Source organism: Manis pentadactyla, chromosome 3 (assembly GCF_030020395.1).
Source record: "Manis pentadactyla isolate mManPen7 chromosome 3, mManPen7.hap1, whole genome shotgun sequence".
Classification (NCBI taxonomy): Eukaryota; Metazoa; Chordata; class Mammalia; order Pholidota; family Manidae; genus Manis; species Manis pentadactyla.
The window spans coordinates 46,019,188-46,042,981 of NC_080021.1; the positions used below are offsets into that span (position 1 = coordinate 46,019,188).

A 23,794-nucleotide genomic window follows, 5' to 3' on the forward strand; every position below is an offset into this window, starting at 1 on the left:
CTTTCCCGCCACCCCAGCCTCCTTTGTATGGCAATTCAAAGTCAGACAGACTTACACACAGCATCAAACAAAATTACTGCCCTCATTGCCACATCAGACTGCCCTCTGAAAGGCTGCTCCGAGCCTTTATACCTCCTCTTCCTCCCTCCACCGAAGTGTTCACTAGCAGCTACCTTTATTCTCCCTACCTCTGCTTCCTCTATGACCAAAAACAAGCCTGTTGCAGGTGATGGCCAGACACCTACAGGGATGTCCCTACTGGTCTTACGCCATTCACTACATGGGTAACTCCCAGTACCCACAGTATTACTCCTCCAACCCATTCTCTTCAATACTAACAAACCCCTTCCTTACCTGGCTTTGGCCCATTGCAGGCCCTATAATAATCATTCTCCTCGCCTGTCTCTTCTTGCCTTGTATAATGAAGTTCATTAAATCCCAAGTCGGAAAAATCTTTAATCAAACTTTCAACCAGCTTTTACTCAGGAACTACCAGCTTCTGGCCACAGAAGATCCCTCACCCTCACGTAACCTCCTCACCACACGCTGAGATGGACCCCTCTCTCCGCTGGAAACTGTTCCTGGAAACAATGGCCGCAGACGCCTGGCTCCTGGCACCTGTATCCTCCTGGCACTGTTGGAATCAACAAGTCCTCGACCTATGGTTACAGGGAACCTTCATTGATTTCCAACCTGAAGAAGTCCACATCTACTCATCCTTACTGTGGGGAGTCCTATCAACCCTTTCCCCCCAATCCTCAAGCCCTCACTCCCTTCTCGGTCCCCGTTCAGCAGGAAGCAGTCAGAGAGAAAGCAACGTCCACAACCCCATAGAGGAGAAAGGGGGGAATGAAGGGCCCCCACCCATAAGATGGCGAACTTCCTGCTTCTCTTCCGGGTCCTCGGTTCCCGCCGGCACCACCTGAAGCCCAATCACCCCTCGCCCCTCTAATCCCAGCACCTAGCCAATAGCCACCAGCCCCGTAGAAGTGACACCTCAATCAGCTCATGCCCCTTCCTCTGTAACCCAGCACCTTTCCCTAATAAAGCGGAATTCTCCGGTGAATTGCTGCTGTGTGTCGCTCCTTTCCTTTCACTTTCTGTCTCAATGAACTTGCCTATTCCGGGCATTTCATATGGGTAGGATTATACACTACTTGGCATTTTTTGTCTTGCTTCTTTTCCTTAGCATAATGGAATTTAATGTTTATCCATGTTGTAGCATGTGTCTTTTTATGGCTGAATAATATTTTATTGTATGGATGAACCACCTTTTATTTATCCAGTTAGCAATTGATGAACATTTGGCTTGATCCTACTTGGCTGTGATGAGAAATGCTGCCATGAACATTCATGTACAAATTTTGGATGGACATATGTTTTCATTTCTCTTGGATATATACTTGGGAGTGAAACTGCCTGGTCAAATAGTAATTCTATCTTTAAGTTTTTGAGAGACTTCCCAGATTATTTTCCAAAGTGGCTATATCATTTTAGATTTCCACCAGAAGTGTATGAAGGTTCTGATAGCTTTACATCCTCTCCAATACTTGTTATTATATGTCTGTTTTTAATATAATCACCATAATAGGTGTGAAGTAGTATCTTATTATGGTTTTGATTTGCATTTTGCTTTTGCTCGGTGATGTTGAGCCTTTCTCCATGGGGCTTGTTGGCTATTTGTATACTTCCTTTAAAAAGATGTCTATTCAGATCTTTTTTCCATTTTTGGTTGGGTTTGTTTTTATTATTGAATTGTAAGAGGTTTTATATATTCTAGATAAAATTCCCTTCTCGGATATGTGACTTGCAGTGTTTTCTCCCATGCTATGGATTCTTTTTATTTTCTTAATAGTGTTCTTTAAGGCACAAAAGTCCTTAATTTTGATGAAATCTAATTTTTTTTTTCTATTTTTGCTTCTGCTTTTGGTGTCTTATCTAAGAAACCACTCTCAAGTGCAAGGTCATGAAGATTTACTACTGTTTTCTTCTAAGAGTTTTATAGTTTTAGTTCTTACATTTAGGTCTTTGTTCCATTTTGAGTTGATTTTTCTAAATGGTATGATGTAGGAGTTCAACTTTATTCTTTTGCTTATGGATATCTAGTTTCATCATCATTTGTTGAAAAAAACTGTTTGTTCTCAGAAAATACTTTTTAATGACAAAAAATTTCAGAGGTAATATCAACATTTTGGTGTTTTAGTGAGAGACCCACAAACAGAGAAGGGAACCTGATATTTACTGGGTCCCTACTGTCCAGATCACAGGGTCCTCCTAGGCAGGGTTGGAGAGTTCCAGGCATACGCATTACCAGCCTATTTGAATCCTCGGCAGGAATTATTAATCAATTTCAGCATACTGTCTGGTAAGCCTTGACTGCCAGGGTTAGCCTGAAAGGATGGTGTCCCAGGAGGATCAGTTGGAAGGAATTAAAACAGTGAGGTCAATTTTGTATATGTTGAGTTTGTTGTGCATTTGGGACATGTAGATGGAGCTGCAGCAATAGGTGGTTGGATATAAAAGACTGAAGCCTAGAGCAAGGGTGAGATCTGGGCTGGAGAAAGACTTTGACATGTAGAAGGGAGTAGATCCAAATTCCTAGAGTGAGTGACAAGGCAAGATAACCTGGGCTTGACCCAAGGAGTCTGATGAGCTCACAACTGGGAGTGCACGGGACTGGCTCGAGAGGCAGAAGGAAAGCCAGGAGAGAGTGAGTACTGGCGAGGAAACCAAGAGTGAGGGGCAGTTTAGGGAAAGCTATCAATAGTGTCAGAGGTTGTGAGAGGGCTGGTAAGGTGCAGACTGGAGCGTGTCTCTGATTAACAAAGGAGGTTGTTGGTCCCCTTAGGGAGTGCGGTTTCAGTGGGATAGGAGGCGGGAGCCAGAGGCAATGGTCGGAGCAATGAGCTGGATGTGAGCAGAGATTCATGTTGATGAAATCTGCTATGAGGGACAGAGACAGAGACAGAGATGAACCAACAAGATGATTGTAGTTTCTTGGAATTCAAAGAAAATATGAGGTCAAATAAAAAGTTTAGTAGACTGTGGGAAGATGAGGATGTGTATGTCTGCCAGATCCAGTCTGCATGTACATCATCAAACCAACTGTGTCATTGTGTGAGCCAGATCCTGGAGAAATGGAGGGAGAAATTTAATCTCAGGTACAGGCCTTCCTTAAGAATATTTACTGGCAGATAAAGCATAGAATCCCTAAGCTTGTGTTTCTCACAGAAGGGTTCATGTAATCTCCTGCATTGGAAATCCAGAGTGCTGTAAAAATGTTAATTCCTGGGATGGCTCCCAGACCTACTGAACCAGAATCTCATGGTGTAAGGTCCAGTTTTAATAAACTGTCAGGTTTAGAAAGCTCTAGAAGGCACTTGTCCAGTGTATGACTGGTGATGTGGATATTCACTTACCATTTCATTCATAGATTCTCCAGCAGTTTCATGACATGGGTAACTAGAACCAGATTAAGGACTTTACCTGTTGAGCAGTTGCCTGGAGCAGCCATCTGTGGGTGGAGTTAAAATATGCCTGGAATAAATAACTGCCAACTGGGTCCACTTTTGTGAAAATCAATAGTGGGGAAAAAACCTCAAACTTTTATTAAGCTTCAAACTATCTTTTTTGAATATTTTTTAGGATGAACACAGGTTGCTGTCAGCTAAGATTTTGCAGCAGCATTGTGTATGTGGTTATTTATTTTGTTATCTAAGTCCTAAATCATTTAATGACTCCTGGTTTGGAAAATTGTCTAAACTCTCCTCCCCCAAAACAACAATAACACAAAAACCCAAATTCAAGCACAGAGACAAGCCTAAGAGCTACATGAAAGTGGGAGCTATATTGCTTAAATTGATCAGAAAATGGAACTGTCCTGGCCAGTAAAAGGACTTAGGGAAAATTCTGCTTCTGCCTAAAATGTCCACTAGCAGAAAATTAGCTTTGGTTAATTCTACTAAATAAACATGGAACAAAAGATGTAAAACATTGGCTTGAGGGGGTGCAAAATCATTCACTTGTCTGGGCTCCTGTCAGCCTTGTTTGAGCCTGCATGTAATCCTGACTGAAAGGAAAGGAGCGACACACAGCAGCAATTCACCGGAGAATTCCGCTTTATTAGGGAAAGGTGCTGGGTTATATAGGAAGGGGCATGGGGTGATTGTGGTGTTACTTCTACGGGGCTGGTGGCTATTGGCTAGGAGCTGGGATTAGGGGGGCGAGGGGTGATTGGGCTTCAGGTGGCGCCGGCGGGAACCGAGGACCTGGAAGAGAAGCAGGAGGTTTGCCATCTTATGGGTGGGGGCCCTTCACTGACTACTCAGAATTATTGAATTAAATAAATGAAAAAAGCTCAGCTCTAAAAAGCATTTACTGAGTGCTGATGGAATATGTTTCTCCCATCTTTAAGTTAACAGAGCAAGATATGTAAATATGTAAAACACAATGAAGTACCTTTTAAAATAGAAGTGCATGAACAATGGAAAAACTTAATATTCATAGATTTCATTTACTGAGTTTAAAAAAAATACTAGAAATGTAACATATCTTGAATTTTAAGAATAATTCCAAATTTCTATAAAGATTTTGTGTGTGGGTCTATATAAAGTATCCATAAATTAAATATTACTTACATATATTCTATGGCTAATGTTGGAAAAATGGTTAAAACATTATTATAGACAAAAGTGCTAAAATGTTTTCAACACCATGAAGCTGTCAGTCAGAAGTATTTGCCCAGATCTTTTCAACTGTTCATTTGTTTCCATCATATAAATCATTTATACCTCCTTTGCTCCAATGAAAAGAATCAGTAATCTATATCAATTAAATTTCCTTATTATTTCTATTATTCCTGAGTCAGTATTAAACTATCGAGCTAGCAATGTCTCATTTTTGCAAGAAAATGTATTCCTAAAATGCAGTGATGTTCACTCTGAAACACAGGGCAGACATGCATGCTCTTAATCTTTGGATTTAATCTGGAATTATTATATAAATTATAAATGTATAATTAATATATAAATGATAAAACAGCACTCAGAACCACATGCACCCGTTATCCTAGAGAGCACAGGAAAAGCCTTTATCATTCAGAGAGGTGATCACCTGTTGATTCCTCTGACAGGTGACTTTAGCTGTTTTAGAGTTGAATCAGTTTGATTTTGACTTGGAAGTTTACAGGCTAGAAGTAGCATAAAATGCACAGTGAAACCCAATTTACCAATTTGGTCATCTCCCATTGGAAATGGCCTTATACAGAGAGGGTTCTTTCTATGGGATTTTTATCACTCACATGCAGCCAGAAGGAAAATAATCCAGCAGATTGTGAATGATTTGGGTTTTGAGTCAGACAGACCAAGGTTGAAGTATGGATTCTGTAATCCCAGGCTGTGTGATTTGAGCAAGAGGTAAAACATCTTTGTGCCTTTGTTTTTTAGCTATAAGGTGGAATATACTTCACAAACATGTTGTAAAGATTAAATGAGAAAACTTTTTAAAACTGATATGTCAATATGCCAGGAACATAGTTGTATAATATTTCTGTCAAACAATAACAACCAAAAGTGATACGTGCATACTATCTTAAAAAAAAACCTTTTAAAGATTTTAAAATACTTTTTTTTTTGGTATCATTAATCTACAATTACATGAAGAACATTATATTTACTAGGCTCCCCGCTTCACCAAGTCCCCCCCACATACCCCTTCATAGTCACTGTTCATCAGCATAGTAAGATGCTGTAAAATCACTACTTGTCTTCTCTGTGTTGTACAGCCCTCCCTGTGCCCCACACACACTATACATGCTAATTGTAATGCCCCCTTTCTTATTCCCCCCGCTAAAATACTTTTTACATACATTACTAAAACATTTCCAAAGAAGAAGCAAATTCCTTTCAGAACAATGTCATGAGATTCTTGTCATTGATTCCAGGAAGTGAAACATACAAGTGGAAGCTATTTGGCTTTGTAGAACAAGTTCAATTTATTCAGGAAATGGGAGGGCAGAGGTGTTAAGAATTTGAGTTAGGAGAGGTGTTAAGAATTGTTTAGCCTCACTGACCTCATTTCCCTAAACATGATTATGTTGGTTGTGAGACAGGAAGAAGGATCTTTCCTGGACCTCCTGGTCCACCAGGTATGCTAACCACTGGCATGTGACTAGATGGTTTTACTTTCAGGATCCCTAAAGTAAATGAATCTTAGCGCAATCGTGAAGGCTTCTTGAGAGATGTGGGAAGAGGAAGCCACTGTCTAGTGGGCTGTGCTCAGGTGTTTTCACTGTGCTAGCCACACACCTAGAGACAAATGGAAAACAGCCCAGAAGAGGCCCAGAAAGGAATATTGGAAGGTCAGCAGACACAGGGTAAGGTGTGACACATTTGACTCAAAAATGACACTGCCTCTCATCTTCAGTGTGGATTCCTAGAGTGACTGAGGGGTGGGAATCAGAAATGAGTCTAAAAGAGGCCTTGACTTAAGAAATCTGGGGCTATTGACTTGTATTGGTTAGTGGGAAACCCCATTTTGAGTGAAAAAGGTAACTTGCTCTTAGGTAAATCCATTCTCAGGATTGTGGGAAAAAAAGAACTTGGTTTGTGTTTTGGGGGAGGCTGCTGCTGGTTTCATGCATACTTTGAACAGGATCCTTGAATTTCAGAAGCAGGCATAGCCAGATTTGTGCCTTTGGTTGTGCCTTCTGAGTCATTTCCTGTGTCTTGTGGCTGGTTTGTCAATGAACTGCATTGTTGCTCCGACATGGTGCCCTGCACTCTGTTTGAAATACAACCTACATAAATATTTATCAACTGAGTCTTCTGTGCATACATGGTGCTAAATGTTGTGGGGTTGGGCATGCAAAATATGAAGGAAACAGTCTTTGATGTCATGGAGCTCATATCATACTCTAGAGATAGTTGAAAACACTAAGTTTTTTCACTTTAACTTCTGGTCTTCTAATTTACTTATCTGCATTCAAAAATTCAGAAACCTGTTTTGAGATGTATTAGGTGTGAATTAATCCCCTTTGGTACAAACCCATTTCTTTCCTGGAGTGAATGTAATAATAATTTTTATGACATCTGGCCTCCATAAGTCAATAAAACTAGAGATGGTTAATGTTTGACTGAAGGTGAAGAGAGAGGCTGGGAAAGCAGAGCTGTGCAGAGAGAGTGTCCTCCTGGGAGATCCTCAAGTCCCAGCAAGAGTCTCAACTGCAGACTGGAAGAAAACAACTTTTTACAACCAATTTGTTATTTACTTACAGAAAGGTAAGAGTTTCAAGTCTTAACATGTTGATAACATAGTTCTTCAAGAATGACGAAGTAGATGGTGGGTACTTAAGAAGATGCTGAATGAATTTGTTCCTTGAGGGGTGCTATGCAGCACTGCTGGGGAGGGAAGTTTATTCCTGGTGTGACGAGTTTTGCTTATGGAGCATAATTTCTTGTGCAGGTTCCTTTCATTAGTCTGTATTTTATAAATTCATTTAATGACATGGCTTTGGTTAAATTAAGCTTGGTAGTGGAATTAAAGGAAAGATTGAATTTTTGGATGTTTAAATGAGTGTTATGTCCATCCTTGTGGTTAAAATATGAAAGTAACTAACCTTAAGATGTTCTGGGATTCTTGTATTCTAGAAATCAGAGTTGAAATCTCATTCTCACAAAGTGTTCTCTGTCAGATGTAGTTTTCAGAAACTGAGTATTCCATCCATTTCTTAGAGAATGATACTCAGTTTGGGGTCCTTAGGACTGTCTGGGATGCAGTGAGGGAGAGGAAATGCATAGGAGAAAGAAGCCCTTTCCTGAAAGCACTGGCCGAAGAACTGAAAGCAGAGACAGACCTTTCCTTACAGAGGGAACCAGAGCCTCAGGGTGCGCGCCCGGCCGCTTCTGCTGCTTCCTTCGGCCTCACTGGTGGGTGTACAGTCTGCTGACGAGTATGTTTTGAGATGGCAAGTCATGTACAGCTTATTTTGTCTTCAACGGTCCAGTCTTGGCTTTGTCTTGGTTTTTTCTTTGTTATGGGTTACTTTCTGGGGACAGGTGCCCTCTGTGATGGGGATGCCAAGCAGGAGACTGGAAGGGCAATACATTGCCTGGTATTTTTCGTATTTCAATTTTTCTTTGAAAACTTAGATAACAAGTAAGGAATCATTTGAAAGACAAAACATGTTTAAATGATAAGACATTAAATGGATTTGACATTCAGGAAGTAAAATGAATCTTTTACTGAGTGAAGGTTTATCGTGGATTACAGGTCATATGATTCATGATCTTCAGGGTTGGGCGGATGGGTTAGGTTTGTTTCATCATTTACCAGCACTGTGAAGATTGGTTCAACTCCCCAAACCTTGCTTTTCTCTTCTATAAAATGGAGACACTTGCCTAACCAAGTAGTTGTGAGAGTGTATTAGATAAGCATGTAAAGAACTGACTTATGTGGCTTGGCTTGTAGTAGAGTTCAATGAATGTTAGCTTCTTTCCACGATGAAGTTCGAGTAGGTGACCTGGGTCTACTAGAGAAGTTGCCTCATTCTCTAGGAAAAAAAACAACAGTAATGCTTCAACAATTACTTCTTTCACTGTGCAAGAGAGCAACAGACTCTGTGCTAAGGAAGAAGGATCCAGTAATGTAAGAAAGTGATAAAACAAGGAGCTTTCCTTTTTTTTTTTTTTTTTTTTTTTTTAATAAGAGGTGTTTTCAAGCCTCTCTGAGATTTCATATATAAGTCTTCTGGTGAGGTGCCGGTGTGGGCTGAGGTGATCTCTGGAAAGAATCGTCACTGTTCCAGGTGAAAAGTTGCATTTCTAGTACCTCCTCCCGTCTTTTACAAAAGGTATAATATATCCTGACAGCAACTCAGCTTCCTGTTCCATTGTCAAAGGAACTCTCTGGAAGGGGAGTGTGCCCCCACCCTCTTTCCATGTCAGGAGAGATGACTCTGAGGAGGCAGGCTGAGCATCATTAGGTTCTTTTCTCCAAAGGCCCGCAAATAATTGCTTTTATGGGTGTTAGTTTACACAGATAGAAATACACGGATTTAATTGTTGGCATAAAATCGCAGTCATTCAGGAATCCCTGGTGTCTGATTTAGAATGGGGCTGGTTGTTTTATAGCCTACTCATTGATTAAACAAGGAAAGAGGTACTGAAGTTTGTTGGGGGAATATCTAACTACCTACTTGTTACCTGTGAGGACAAATAGGAATGTTTACTTAGGTACAAGAAATGTTAACTTAATAAAAGTAGACATTCACCCAGTGGGTGAGGTTTTAAAAAGAAGTTGATTTTTCACTTAAGCAGATTATAACAGACCAAACTATCCTTGGTTATCATGTATATGGCACAAAGAAAACTTAGTTTCTCTTAAAATATTCTATGAGACTGACATTGAATTCTCTTACCCATGATATTCTGCATCAATAATTTATTACCATATTGTAATTATTTTAAAACATTAGAACTTATATTCTTGGGTAAGAGACAAAAAGAAATCAACATGGAGGATTTGTGCTCTTAAAGAATGTTTGAACTAAAGATGAACACGTCTTCAGATGGAGGGGTCTGTGGGTTCTGTGCTTGGTCTCTGCAGTCAGATTGACATGGCTTCCTCAGCCTCTCTGAACTTAGTTTCCTTCACTGTAGGATGACAGCAGGACCTGCTTTATAGGGCTGTTGTGATATTTAAATGGCATAAGACGTTCAAAATGCTTAACTTAGTAAATGCTCGCAAAATACTAATTCTTAAAAGTTTCAATTATGAAAAACTAATTCACGAGTGAGATTTCACAGTGGCACGGTATTCTTTATTAAGAAAAAATTAAATTCATTTGTTCCTTACTCCCTTGACCATCCCAGCTACCAATTATGATTTAATTACCAGAATCAGAAAGTAAACCTGCCGTACTTGAGCATGACTGCACGTTTTTGTCACTCGAATCCTTGCCTCAGGGTCACTTTATAAATGAGTTAGTATTACAACACGTGGTTTTTTTTTCTTTGAATCTCAGTGTCTAAAGTCTGTGGGATGGGATCTAAATCACACTTGCCTTATAAGTGTATTTCTAAGGCCAGAATGTGTAATTTTATTCTCTTGACAAAATGTTCATCTACATATTTTATAATATGCAAAGACTGTTGTGTAAGATACAAAGTAACACTTTGTCAAAAATCTTTAAGGTAGCTTTTATGAGAAATAATGATTCCTCTCCTCCTCTTTAGGCCAGGGAAGACTCTTGTGATGTTCTGGTACACTTGGAGGAAAGAAAGTCCTTCCTCCACATCCCCTTTAGGGATTCTGAGGCAAACCTGCGCACCTCAGAGTCCGACACTGATGTCCTTACCATCAGGGAAGCACCGGGGTGGAAGAGCCATCTGTGCCCATGTGGGAGCCTCCTTTCCCTTGGACCTCCTTTGACCACCATTCCACTCGGTGCTGGGGCACCCTGTGCGACCTGAGCAGAGGGCTCCTCAGGCCTGTGGCCCCTGCCCTTGCTTACTCTGGGGGAGGGTTGTGTGGGATGAAAGCCAGGCAGGAATAAGCATAAGCACACTTCTCAAAATACTCCATTGAACTCATTATTATTTTCTCTAATAAGAATAATCATTCAGCTAATTTATATTTAGATCAATCATATAAATTTAAAACCTTTTCAGTCCTCTAGGAAAGCCATCTATCCTCCCATGAACCTATTTACCTAGCCGTGAACCTACTGATAAAACAAATAATCACCCCCAGTTTTGCATACGTGTAAATCCAGATTCGTATACTGCAAGACTGGCATATCAACACTGCAGAGATTAGTAAGAGAACAAAGTGCTTATGTTTGTGTGTGTAGGTGTGTGGGGCCATCCATCTCTCCTTTCCTTCATCCTAATCAGTCTGAAGGATGAGCCGGCACCTCTGATTTTATGCCTGTCTGTTTATTTCTAGTTTATTAATGGCCACTTTAATTGGGCCCCTAATTTGTCAAGAGTACAAATTGGTCAGTTCCTCTTGTGATTTTTCTAAACCCCAAGTGATGTAATCGGTGCCAGAGATTTTTGAGTGAGACCAAAATATGGGCATGATTGATTTGAATGTTACTGGGTGAACAATGGTGTGGGCGAGCTTTTAATCTGATCTTTATTCATATCTGGCCTTGCTTTATGATTTATATTGCTCTTAGCAATATACAATGCAGAGGGGAAATAAATGGCACACAGGATATTTGTCCCTGTTTGGTTCTAGTGGTGTTATGAATTCCAGTCACATCCTTTCCCACCCACATAACGTATGCTATTTGAAAACAAATTGTATAATCCTCTCCTTCTGCACCATCTTTGTTCTTTGGAAATGCATGATTCAACGTTAGAGCAGGGTGAATTATTTTAATTCAGAGCCCTTAGTGCTTTTTTTGTTTTAAACAAAAAGGATGAGAGATGACTGACTCTATTTAAGGTTTGCCTATCACTTAGTTTTGGGAAAGGGAAAAAAAATAAATGTTTGTGTGTTGAGTTTCTTGTACGTTTGGGATGTAGAAATTCCATGGCCTTACTCAGATAAGTGGGAAAATGACAAAGTGTCTAAAAATGCCTCTTGGAGGCATTTGAGCCCAGCAGGAGAATCAATAAAACTTTGAGTGGACCCCCCTGGGATGCTGTGGGCACAGTATGTATAATAACTGAAAAAAGCCCCATTTGAGGCCACTTCTGTCCCAGAATGGCATCACTTTTCTCAGCCAAAGCCACAGATCCTTGGTGTATTAGTTTGCTAGGACTGCCAAAGCAAGGTGCCACAGACAGAGTGGCTTAAACAAGAGACATTTATTGTCTCACAGTTCTGGAGGCTGGAAGTCCAAAATCAAGATGTCAGCAGGGCTGGGTCTTCTGAGGGCAATGAGGACCTTTCTCGGGCTCTCCCCTTGACTTGTAGGTGTCCAACTTCCCCCTCTGCTCTCCACATTAGCTTCCCTCTCTGTGTGTGTTTATGTGTCCAAATTTTCCCCTTTTTATAAGCATACCAGTTATTATGGAGTAGGCTCCCCCACCCCCGCCAATGACTTCGCTTTAACTTCATTAGCTCCGTAAAGACCCTATTTCTAAATAAGGCTGCATTCTGAGGTACATGGGAGTTAGGGCTCCAATATATGAATTTGGAGGAGGACACAATTCAACCCATAACAAGAGACTTGATTAGAACCTGGGAGACTGCTGAGGTGAAGGCAGAGGGGAAACGAGGAGAGGCAGGACTGCACAGAAATAGCTGTGGGCTGCTGTTCCTCTGAGCACGTGGAGTCGTGCCAGCATCTAAAAACGAAGAGAAGCAATGGCTTAAAAAAAAACTTGTTTGAACTTTTGGAAAGATATGTAACAGGTTTAGTAATACGAGCTGTCTTGTTGTGATGGTATTTGTGCTTTCAGGTGGAGAATAATATATGATCAGTGTGTTAAGTGGGGAATCAGGCAGTGTGATCTTGGGCAAGTCTCTTAACTTTGACCTTCACCTTTTGATTTTTGATCTTTAAGAGGCAAATTTTAATAGTCTTAATGTGTTCTTGTGAGAAATCAGTAAAATAATTCATACAGAAGTCTTCGGATGTGTATGGCAAATTCTTTTCGGTAAATGTTAGCTGCCTTTGTATTGTTATCCTGGCTGAACGTAGATTCAGTATGTGGAGGGATTTGTGTTTTGTGGGCTGTGGTGAAGTGAGGCATCAGGCCTAAGCAGCAAGGCCAGCAGCCTGGATTGCATATTTGTATGTGGTCCAAGGTTAAAGCAAGTGGTGGTGGGTTTTCAAAACTCCCTTTTTTCCCCCCAAACCTTTGACCTGTGTTGCTAAGGATGTGCTTGGTCTCTCAGATAGCTGCTATAGAAACTGTTTGAATTTAGTCTTTGTACCTGAGGGAAACCCCAACAAATAGTAAAAATTCCAAGCAGATGGTTGGATCAAGTATTTCAGGTAGTTTAGATAAAATGTCACTGAGTTACCTAGAAATCTACTCTAATCCTTTACCATATAGTGTTTGTGAGGAAATATATCAAGTGTGTATAGCTTGGTGGTTTTAGGCAATTTCTAGTATAAACTGTGGTTTCCCTTCAGCAATATTATGATCCAGGATGTGAGATTCATAAGTGGAATTGTGTCCATGCAAAAGGGAAATATAGGCAACACTTGTTTGAGAGGCTGAAGTTGTCTCCCGGCATACGCCTAGCAGCAGTGTAGTGCACCTTGAATCACTCAGACCAAGGCTTTGCCTTGCCACTTCTTTGGCTTGAGGATGCTTCTGTGGGGCCTGCTTCTTGAGTATCCTTGTTCTTGGGGCCACTAGAAGATGGGAATCATGAAAGCTGACGTCATGTAAGCCAGTGTTTAAAATTCCGATTAAACAAACATAAGTGGCAGAATGCATTTTTGACAAACACTGTAAGGCAGATACTACTATGATCCAGGCTTTACACGAGCAGATACAAGTCAGCCGAAGAGTCAGGATCCAAACCAACCAGTCCAGTCTGGGGGCCGTGCTAGCAACTGCGTCATGGAGTAGATTTGTCTGCAAATAAATCATAGAACCCCAGGCATGGGAGTGGAAAGCAATTACTTCTATTTTCCCCTGGAAATCCTGTGAAGGATGAGACTAAATGTAAACAACAAAATAGAGGATAAATGCATTGCTACTTTTACTTTTTAGATTCCAGTACACCCCAGATGGTGGCCTGTCCCAGCATCTCACTAAATTAAGCATTTATTTTATTTTTATTTGCCTTCCTTACATTCAATTTATGTGTGTTTGTAATATTAAAAGTGCCAAAACAAATCAGTTCAAAGAGAGATGATGCGTTTCAACCAATTCTTAATGTATTTATTGAGCAGAAATCTGTTAGTGTATTTAAAAGAGAAACAACTCATTTCATCAACAATAAAATATTACTTTGCATTGAAATAAATCTTTAAATCTCAAATTAATTTACCATTTATGTTTATTCAGAAAACTTACAGATTGAACAAGTTCATAGGGTATCAATGTAAGACAATCACAAATGTTTTAGAATTTAACAAACATTCGTTGAGGACTTAATATATGCAAGGTGTAGTATGAAGAGCTCTGAGAAGGTAAAAAAGAACCCAATTTTTAAATAAGGCCTATGCCTTTCAGGATTTTGTTTTCTAGTAAAGACAATAACACAGACTTGTAAATAAATGATAAAAAATAAAGTACATTCTGGAGAGGCTTTGAGAGGAAGGCTTACAGGCTGGAAATCAGGGAAGATTTCATGGAGGAGGTAGGATTGTGGTTCTAGCTCTTATAAAGGCAGACTCTTTGTACCCCTTATTTTGTATCCCAGTTCTTAGCACAGTATCTGGCACCTTATAGAAATGTTTTAGAATAATTTGATGCTTCTAAAATAAATGAATTAGTTAGGTCTAGGTAGCAAGATAGGACACATAGAAGGAGAGGTGAGGACAGATCATCTGAATCCAAATTCAAGGGGCAAATATCAATTGTCCATTTGCTCCAGGCTGGACCTTGTGCTGGGTGGGGAAAACACCAGGTGCCCAAGCAGGCAGACAGGAAGGCTCGGGTGCAAAGTCCATTCTGTGGAACAGTGTTGCTGGGCGTGGGAGGGAGTGGGAGATAAGGCTGTAAGAGTTAGGACCAGCCTTTGAAAGATCCTGAGTGCTGAGGAGCTTGAGGGGAAAGATCCCTTACATGTGTCATTATTATCTATATTTTTATTTCTCTGAAGCATATATGGGGGATAGTGGATCATGGTCATTTTGCAAATAATAATAATAAAAGTAAAATTAAAAATTAAAAATAAAAATAAAAGTAAAATTAAAAATTAAAAATTAAAAATAAAAATAAAAGTAAAATTAAAATAAAAAATGAAAAAATGAGTTAGACTTAAGACTAATCATTCATCCATTCATCTGTAGTTCATATTTCAATATCTTAGAACGTGGGGCTGTTATTATTTTCTTTATATTTCCAAGCTTCATAAGCAGCCTAAAGCAGCAGAAAAATGTTTGTGTTTAAGATAAGGAGCCAATTCTAAAATAATGTTTGGATGCACCAATTTAATTCTGTTGCAAAAACTAATTTCTAACCATCATAGAATTTATGAATCTAACTGCCCTGAAGAGTTTTAGTCTCAGATCTTCCTTAAAATAGCTGTAGAGCCTGGGGACAATTAATTTGTATAGCATGTAAAAGCAGTATGCACATTGTTCATATAGCTACATCTACATCTCTATGAGGTACTGTAGATATACGTCTATAGAGATGTAGCTGCATCTACATCTCTATCTATGAGATACTCTACCTATGCCTGCACCTATGTCTCTGCAGCTATCCCACTATACAGGTTATAGTGGAAGAGCTGAAAGGGCTTTTGGACTTTGGAATCTGACAGATCTGGTTGGAAGCATGGCAGTGTCACTTCCTAGCTATGTACCTTCAGGCAAATGGCTTAACTTTGAACTTCAGCTTTTTCATACATAAAACAAGAATGGTCATTTTGCTAAAAATAAAAATTAAAAAATGAGTTAGATAAAATGTGATAATACTTCAACCTTCTTAAACTTCAAGTGTAAGATATCCAAATGTAAGGAATTAAAAAATGTTAGGGTCCAAATTTTTAGAGTGATTAGGATTTTAATAACCTTTTCCCATGCTGATTATATTAGTGATATAAGTTCAATGTAGAAAAACTTAAGGAAATAAAGAAAAAGATGAACTAAACCAAGATCATCCATAATCCCTAAGATAATAAAGTGATTGAAATTTTAGTGAAATGAAGGTATTCGTCATTTTTTCGTTTTGTTTTAGCAGTCCAATATTATGATAGGCAACAGCCCTGTCGTAATTATTATATCAATATATGTACAGGCCATATGGAAAATTTATCTCAGATCTTAAAATCAGCTGGTCACAACACGTGTGAGGGCAAAAGTTGTAATTTCTGAGGAATGTGAAGCCGCAAGGAAGAAAGGAAAAATGACACAGAACAGAAGAGATTAGGGCAGAGTTTGGATTCTTATTTGGTTGCTTTTGGAATAAGAAGGACGTTTGTCCCACAGGTGCTTTGCATAGTTAACAACAATGTTCAGAAGACTGAAAGCGGCAGCTGGGAGATCTTTGACTGGAAGATCGTGAATATTCTTGGGTTCTTTCTGCTTGAAGAATCTCATATATTTGCCACTTTGAGTCAGAACCATGAAAATTGTAATATCTATTTATCCTGACATTTGTTAAAACATATCTTTCCCATCCATGTAATAGGAGTGAAAATTATACAATAAGCCCACCATTTAAGGCCCTTAAATGAAGAAGATTATAATAAAGTGAAGCAGTTAAAGAAACAATTACCATGAGCCTGTTTGGGGATGTCGACTGTGTATTGCTATGAATGAGGTACCATGAAGCTTCTGGAAGACTGGGCCGTCCCACAGAGAGGAGCCTGGCCTTTAGGGTCCCATTCCACCAGGTTTATGACTGGCCAGTGAGCCTTTCTGCCTAGAAAGACATGGTTTTAACAGACTGGTAACTAATCACTTTTATCTCTGGTTATTCACAGGAGTTTGAATAAAGAAAACGACAGTGATGCAAACCCAGCTGCACTGCTTATGTGTCCTTATACTTTATTTGGTAAGAGAAGAGGATGTTCTTTATTTATTTACTAGAATGTGTCCTCCATCCTTTTACCCCATACCAGGAAAACAATGGATGGTTATCATCACCTAAAAAAAGTCTATCAAAATTAAATAGTTGCATACAAAGGACGTAGTTTGCCCCAGTGTGATATTTTTGATGCAATGGCTACAAGTAATACATCTGTCCTTCAACCAGGGAGGCACTTTCTCCTCAGCTCTTAAAAGCCAATACTACTTAATGGGTGAGGTCAAAGTGAATCTAGCCACTCAGGTTTAGACATTCACATGTAACTCAGGGAATCTGAAAATAAAAGTACAGTAATACATGTATAATCTATATCCCTCAATCTTAACTTTTTTTTTCTTAGTTTGACCATGAAAAATTACCACTGAAGCATTAAGAAAAGCATTTTCTCTATTTTCAACCCTGTTCTGCTCTGTACTTTTCTTCCCATACATGGTTTGGAGGTTTTTGGTCAAATTTGTCTTCAGCCACTTGTTGAGCTCATCCTGTTGACTGATAGGCTTCTAGAGGTTGGACCGGATAGAACCTGAAGAGACAAATTTACCTAGTTCAAAATATTTATAGAGTGAAATAGAGCCAATCTTGTAAACTATGGAGTCTTCCTCCTGGCGGGAAGATGCAGTTCAAACTTAATGAACCGTGTGCATAGTCACAGATGGGAGGGCTCAAGGCTTGTCACTAGGACTACCCAAGGCCTGGGTTCAATAACCCCTCTTGCCTTTGCCCCTCTTCCTGCCCTCTCAAGTGTCCTTTGCTGTCTATATATTATCACAGGGTGGTGGTGAAGTCAGATGTAGGTTCACACTTGGCCCTGCTACTTACCAGTGATAGGAACTTGGGCGAGTTATGCAAGCTCTGAAGCTCCCTTTTCTGCTCTGTGAAATGGGTCTAATTAAGAGTACTTGCCTTATGGAATGTGTGGCAGTTAAGTGAGATAATGCATTTATAAAGCCCTTGGTCAGTGACTGGCACAATCTAAACACTGGATAAATATTAGCTATTATTATTTTAAATATTCAGTGTCTACTTGTATATGGACTTTGACCTCCATGAAGAGGACGATGCTTTTAATCATCTATGCAGCCTCAGCAAAAAACACAGTGTCTGGAACAGGGTAGAAATTAAATAAGTAGTTATGGACTTACATTACAAAACAACGAGATCTAAGAGAGAAAGAAGATTCTATCATGATAATTTGATGTAGGCGGCTCATCTGGTCTGAGAGCCCACACTGGTGGGCTTTCCCTGCTCTCGCACCGGTGGGATTTCCCTATTCTCACACTGGTGGGATTTCTCTACTCTCACATGGTGGGCTTTCTGCCTGGAGTGAGAAATGCTGCCCAATCCACTGCTGGCAGCAAGAGCCTTGACCAGGAGACAGCCCCCCACACGTCTGGCTCTGGGTGAAGGAGGGATGGTGTTACTGTGCGGTGGGATTTCAGGAGCATTGAGAAGAAGCTACTTCTCTCTCCTGTCTCCACTCCTACTCCCAAACCCTCTCCTCCAAGGACTGGAAGTTTAGTTGGAGCTTCTTTCCTTCAGCATAAGGCTTTATTCAGGAGAGGTAGCAATTTTAATTGATTGCCGGTTGTTTATTCCACACTGCGAGTGGCTCTCCTGTTCTTAGAACTAGTTTTCATAAGATGGTTGTTAGAAATGCCACATGAATATAATGCAAGGGCGCTGAAGAGAGAGGAAGTGAGCTGCCCGGGGGTTGGGAAAGGGTCCTGAGGAGCGGGGAAGGGAAGTCAGGGAGAAGCCAGCTATTTTAGAGTTTTGCTGGAGACTATGCTGCTTCCTGAAGGAAGAAGAGTTTGGCATAAATACCATATAATCAATGCAGAGAACTCTTGCTGGAAAGCACACCGAGGACGACTTCGAGGCAGGCAGATCTGGGAACTGCACACACCCTTTGTTGGCCTGGAAGACAGGGTAGAAACATGCTTCAGAATTGGGGCTTGGTGTACCAATGAAGCTGGCTCATCCCACTGCAGCGCCAGTTACCTGTGTCTCTGCTGTGGAAGTTCTCTGGGGATATTTCCCTGAATTTGTTGAGGAACAGAAGAAATCATGCATTTGGAGGATCCTATTTCCATCACCACCACACAGGGAACCCTTAAAAACACAGGTTCCATTCCCTTCCCTTCCTTTCTTCTCTTTCTGCAAGATGGTGGCTGTTACTCCTCCAGCTACTGCATGAACTCTCTCATCTTTTCACAAGTTTCCACTGCACCATTCTTTCAGTTCCAGTGGCATGGCTTGCTGACTCAGAAGGTGCACATGCATTTTGCAATCTTTATGGCCCAAATAGCTCCACTGCCAATGGTGTCCTGATAAAAGAACCTAACTTCGAACCTTGCAACAGAGACAGCACCTCCTTTCCTGATGGGTGAGCCAGCTGCCCATGTAGGAAACACGTGGGCTTGTTTGTGACGTTTGCCTGACTAATGTAGTTTTTCTCTGCATGCTGTCGCTCATGCACTGAAAGATGTCACTCATGCACTTGCTGATGTGAGCAGAAAGTTGATGAATCTCGTTGGCTGTTTGGCAGAAGCTGCACAGAAAGCTCTGCCCTCATCTTGTCCAACCAACCTGGACACCTGCACCTAGTTCTTTGGCCACCTTCTAGAGGAGCTAATGGAGCCAGAGAAGGTGTGGGGAAGGACTGGGAAGAAGAGCCCCCAGAGGAAGAAAAACCTTGAAAGGAATTGATGAACTAGAAATCTATAAAATTATTGTGTCAGTTAAGAATGCTTCTAGCTACAAGCAATACAAATTCAACTTTAGAGTGTCTGCAGTAAACAAGAGTTTATTTTCCTTGGATAGCAAGGAGTCTGAAGTGGGAAGCCCAGGGCAGGGTTAGCTGGTCTGTGGTGTCTTCAGAGACTTGGGTGCTTTCTCTTTGCTCTGCTATCCTTTGAGCTGATTTGTCCCATCATGATTTCATGGTGGCTGCCTTGGCTATAGATACAAGGTCTGTTGCTGGAGCAAGAACAACTGGGAAGGGGAAAGCAATGCCAGTCACCTCGGTCCTTTTCCACTGGAAAACTTGACCAGAAAGCCCCCAGCAGACTTCAACTTTTGTTTCATGAACCAGAACTGGGTCATTTGGCCACCCTCCTAGCTGCAAGGGAGTCTGGGAAAGAGAACACTTGGCTTCCCAAGGGGGAGAGGTTGGTGATAGTTGGTGACCACTATCCAAGGACCTGCCACAACTCTGAGGGAGAGGAGATGAGATTCTAAAACCCTCTGTGTTTTTGCTTGTTATTGTTTCTTTTATTTATTTATTTATTGCCAGACAACGTGTTTCAATTTAATCAAAATTTAATGACTTGAGGGAAACAGCGTACAACCTTTCCCTATCACTGTTTTTGGGTTATTCCCAATGTTTCTGTGGCAAGAGTGTTCCTGTTCTTCCTAAAGAAGTAGAAAATCAATTCTCTTCCCTCCAGTTCTTATTTTTTTAGTTTTATCTGTCCAGCTCCAAAAACCATATCATACTTCTGATTTGAACCATCTCAGCCCTGATTTCCACCACAAGTAGGAGACTCAGGAAGCAGGGGGACCAGTACTGGGTATGGATGCTAACTCCCTCCTCCCAGAGGGTGCCCCTACGGTGTGGGCTTAGGGCAGCTCTCCCTCCTGCATGCCACCTGCTCTGCTCTGCCTCATGTTTCCCTTTAGAGGTGCAGTCGAGGTGGGAGACAGGGATGGAAGATGCTGCGGCTGAGTGCTCCCATCCTCTGGGCTGGGAACGGTGGGTGTCATACCCTCCTGAACATCCATGAAGCTGCCTGTTTTCCCTCCAGATTCTCTTGGTTGCTTTTCCTCTCCCTGGTGGGGAGTGGGGTGTAGTGGGCAAGAGGACTGGCTGTGGAGTTGCAGGTTTGAATCCTGCTTCCTGCCACTACCTGGGGAAATTGCCGTGCTTCACCTCTGTGTCTCATTTTTATCACTTGTAAAACAGAGCTAACCTTTAATAATTTACCCCATATAGTTGTTGTCTGGGCTAACTGTGCTTAGGACAGAGCTCAGCACATCCAAATTACCAAGTGCAAGCTCTTCTTGCTGTCCCAGCCGCCACTTCTATTCCAGCCTAGATGTGGGTGTCCGTTGAGGCTGCCTACCTACCAAGTTTAGGATCCTGGATTTTAGAAACACTGTAGGGCTGCTTCTTGAAGTAAATATTTCATGTTTTTATTTTTTCTACATGAGTATAGATTGCTAGTCAAATAGTAAAATATTAAGCTCTCCTTAAAGTTACAGTTCAAATTTGACTAAAATTTACCATGTAACTATGTGCCAAGCAAGTATTGTACTGAATATTTTTTCCCCTTATAAATTCAATTGTCCTTGAGGTGACTGTGAACTCCAAAGTTCTGGGAAGCTGCCATGAATTCCCTTATAAAGAAATAGGAGCGTTGTGGAGATTTCAAGAAGCTGGTGTAAAACCATGTAGAATTTAGAAGGCAGAGTGGCATTGTGGGAAGATCATGGGCTTTTGTTCAGTTAGATCCCTGTGTGTGTGCTGTGTCAACCTCTTACAGATTTTACTCAAGGCAAGTGGCTACCTCTGTGAGCCTCATTTGTAACATGGGAGTGTTAATATTCTTCCCATGTGGTGATTGCTAGAATGGTTAAATGTGAAAAGCCATGAAAGGTTTTGCAAGCCGTCTTGACACAGTAGAGCCACAACATATATTAGACCCCTTGCTGCCTGTTTTGGTTAAATTTCACATTGATTTGAGCCAGGTTAGACTCTTAAGTTATATATTACAGTTCTGGAAGCCATAATAAAATCAGCAAATGACATATGTACATTCATAATAGATGGTGATGCTAATTTTATGTTTTTGTGTTTTTTTGACAGACAACTGGATATGGCCAAGAAGGGAGGTTTAGTGGACCCCTGAAGCCCATGACATTTTCTATTTTTGAAGGCCAAGAATCGAGTCAAATCATATTCCAGGTACTAGCTGCTCTTGATCATTCTCATCGGGATCTCACTGGCTCTCCCAGTGGACTTTTACTCCTTTATCTGATGTATGACAGGAAATGAAATAGAGGCGTGGCAGATCTCATTATCAAAATGATTTCAGAAGCTAAGTTAAACAAAGACATGGTTGCCTCAGTATTGGAAGGTCTTGTACATCCTCTCTTGCACTTCCTTAGCTGTGTCTGGGGTGGCTGCTCCCATCCACGGGGTGGGTTCTGCTTCTGCCCCAGGGCAGGAAGGGAACGGGTCTCTGGAGTGGGATGACCATCCGGCCATCTGTGTGCTCAGTGAGCTTGCCTCTTGCAGCACGTGAAGACAAGGGTCTCCGGAGAAGTGCTGGAAGGGCCTGCTTTTCCTTGCTACCCCTCTGAGCCCATCCCTGGGCCGTTGCCCATGAGCAGGCCAAGGCTGTCTGGGAGGCGGTCATCCTATTTAGTTAGATGACTGAGAAAGGTGTCAGACTGAGGGGAAGTGTGCAGGTGGGGCTGAAAGACATCAGCTCTAAGAGGGCAGTGAAATAACCATGGAAATGTAATAGAGGGGGAGAAAAATGTGGTGCTGCCTTTACCAGAAACGCCCCAGAGAAGCCCACTTGACCCTGGAATGGTTGAGGATGCTTTAATGAACCTCCGGGGGTGCCCGTGACCCTCACTGCATGCCCTGGGGTTGTTAAACCACCACTCTAAGAGGGATGCCTTCCATTAACTGCTGAGCATTTGTTTTGTCAGACATTCCCATCCACCAAAGAGAGACTGAAAGCTGCCTTATCTCCCTGTCTCTTATTTGGTACCAGTGAGTGCCAAGGGGCTCCAGAGTATGAACTGGCAGGGTGCACATGTAGCTTCATCCTCCCTGCCATGTGGGGTGTTACGGAGGCCTTGACCTCTCCAGACAGGGAAGTCAGCTGAGGGAGTAGCAAATACTTTGAGAGCCAGAGGCTGATAGGAATTCACTTGGCGAGGAAGGGAGAGAAGAGCCTTCCAGCAAAGGCTGGGAGAGGGCGGGGTGTGCACGAGGACTGGCAGAAGGCCAGTGTGGCTGGGGAGCGGACACTCTGGAGGGGAAGGTGGGAGAGGAGGCTGCAGAGATAGGAAGGGCCCTGAATCCTAAGGCTCTTGGGTTTTCTCCCTAAGCAATGGGCCTGAATCTAGTTTCCATTCAGGAAAGGTCACTCTGGCTATACACTGGAGGTGGGGGAGAGAGGATGCAGGTTAGGAGTCTGTGGCAAGGGCTCATATAAGAAATTATCCCATTTACTTCCCTCCAGTGCCTAGCCAGGGAACACTTCCTTGTAGGTTCTTTCTTACATTTTTTATTCTTTTCATTTGTGTATTTTACAAGTGTGTAAGAACTTCGTGGGCTAAGAACTTCCTCCTATGGGTGCTAAGCCCACATTCATTTTCTTTTATTAACTATGAGTCAAGTACCTACTGTGTACAAGGTGTTCTGCTGTGTACTGGGGATATGAGAAGACCCGTCCCTGCTCCCAGTGGGCTCAGAGGGCAGATGAAGGAAGTTAACAAGTAGGCAGGCTCATGCAGGCTCTGGCTGGAGGCTGGAGGGATGCAGAGGGGACAAGGAGCAGGTGAAGAAAGGGCGATTGACTTTAAATGGGGATGGTAGCGGGTGAAAAGAAAGGTGTCATTGACCCCTAAACTGAATATTTAAAGATGAACAGATGCTCCCAAACAGAAAGCAGGCCCTGAGCACAGCATGGGAAAAAGCATAGCGGTGTGCATTTAGAAAGAAAGTGGAAGATGGCCAGTGGTTTAGGGTGGGAGACAGAGGAAGTCACACCTGCTGGAAATGGTTACTGAATGAGGGCAGGAGCTGAAAGGTCTCTGGCTTGCTTGACTGTGGGTGGTTAGTGGTAGAGAGAGAGAGAGAGAGAGAGGGTGAGGGGGAGAAAGAGAAAGAGAAAAGAGGTTTATGGAAAAATTAGTGCATAAATTTCAGGCTTCTTGAATTTAAGGTTATCTGTGGAGTAGCTAGGTGGAGATGTCCGGGAGTGGTTGTCTGGAGATATGGACTGGGGAGTCCTTCCTCCTATGGGTGCTAAGCCAGTGTTGGGGTGTAACATAAAAGCCCATCTGTAGCAAAAAACAAATGTAGGAAAAAATCTCAACCA

The 23,794-nt window shown here is 41.5% G+C and overlaps 1 protein-coding gene across 4 annotated transcripts in view; it reads left to right on the top strand.

Annotated features, from left to right (window-relative positions):
• The window catches only part of CDH17 (cadherin 17), a 100,398-nt gene that overhangs the window by 30,921 nt on the left and 45,683 nt on the right, over positions 1 to 23,794 (top strand). Inside the window, exons 1-3 of one of the 4 annotated variants that reach the window (XM_036933140.2) lie at positions 6,219 to 6,358; positions 16,570 to 16,640; positions 21,541 to 21,639. In XM_036933140.2, coding sequence (XP_036789035.2) covers positions 16,596 to 16,640; positions 21,541 to 21,639 — 144 coding nt within the window. In that variant the 5' untranslated portion in view covers positions 6,219 to 6,358; positions 16,570 to 16,595. Of the gene's footprint in view, positions 1 to 6,218; positions 6,359 to 7,045; positions 7,278 to 16,569; positions 16,641 to 21,540; positions 21,640 to 23,794 lie in introns of those variants that run through there. The other 3 variants (XM_057497894.1, XM_036933131.2, XM_036933149.2) reach the window with 3 other exon arrangements.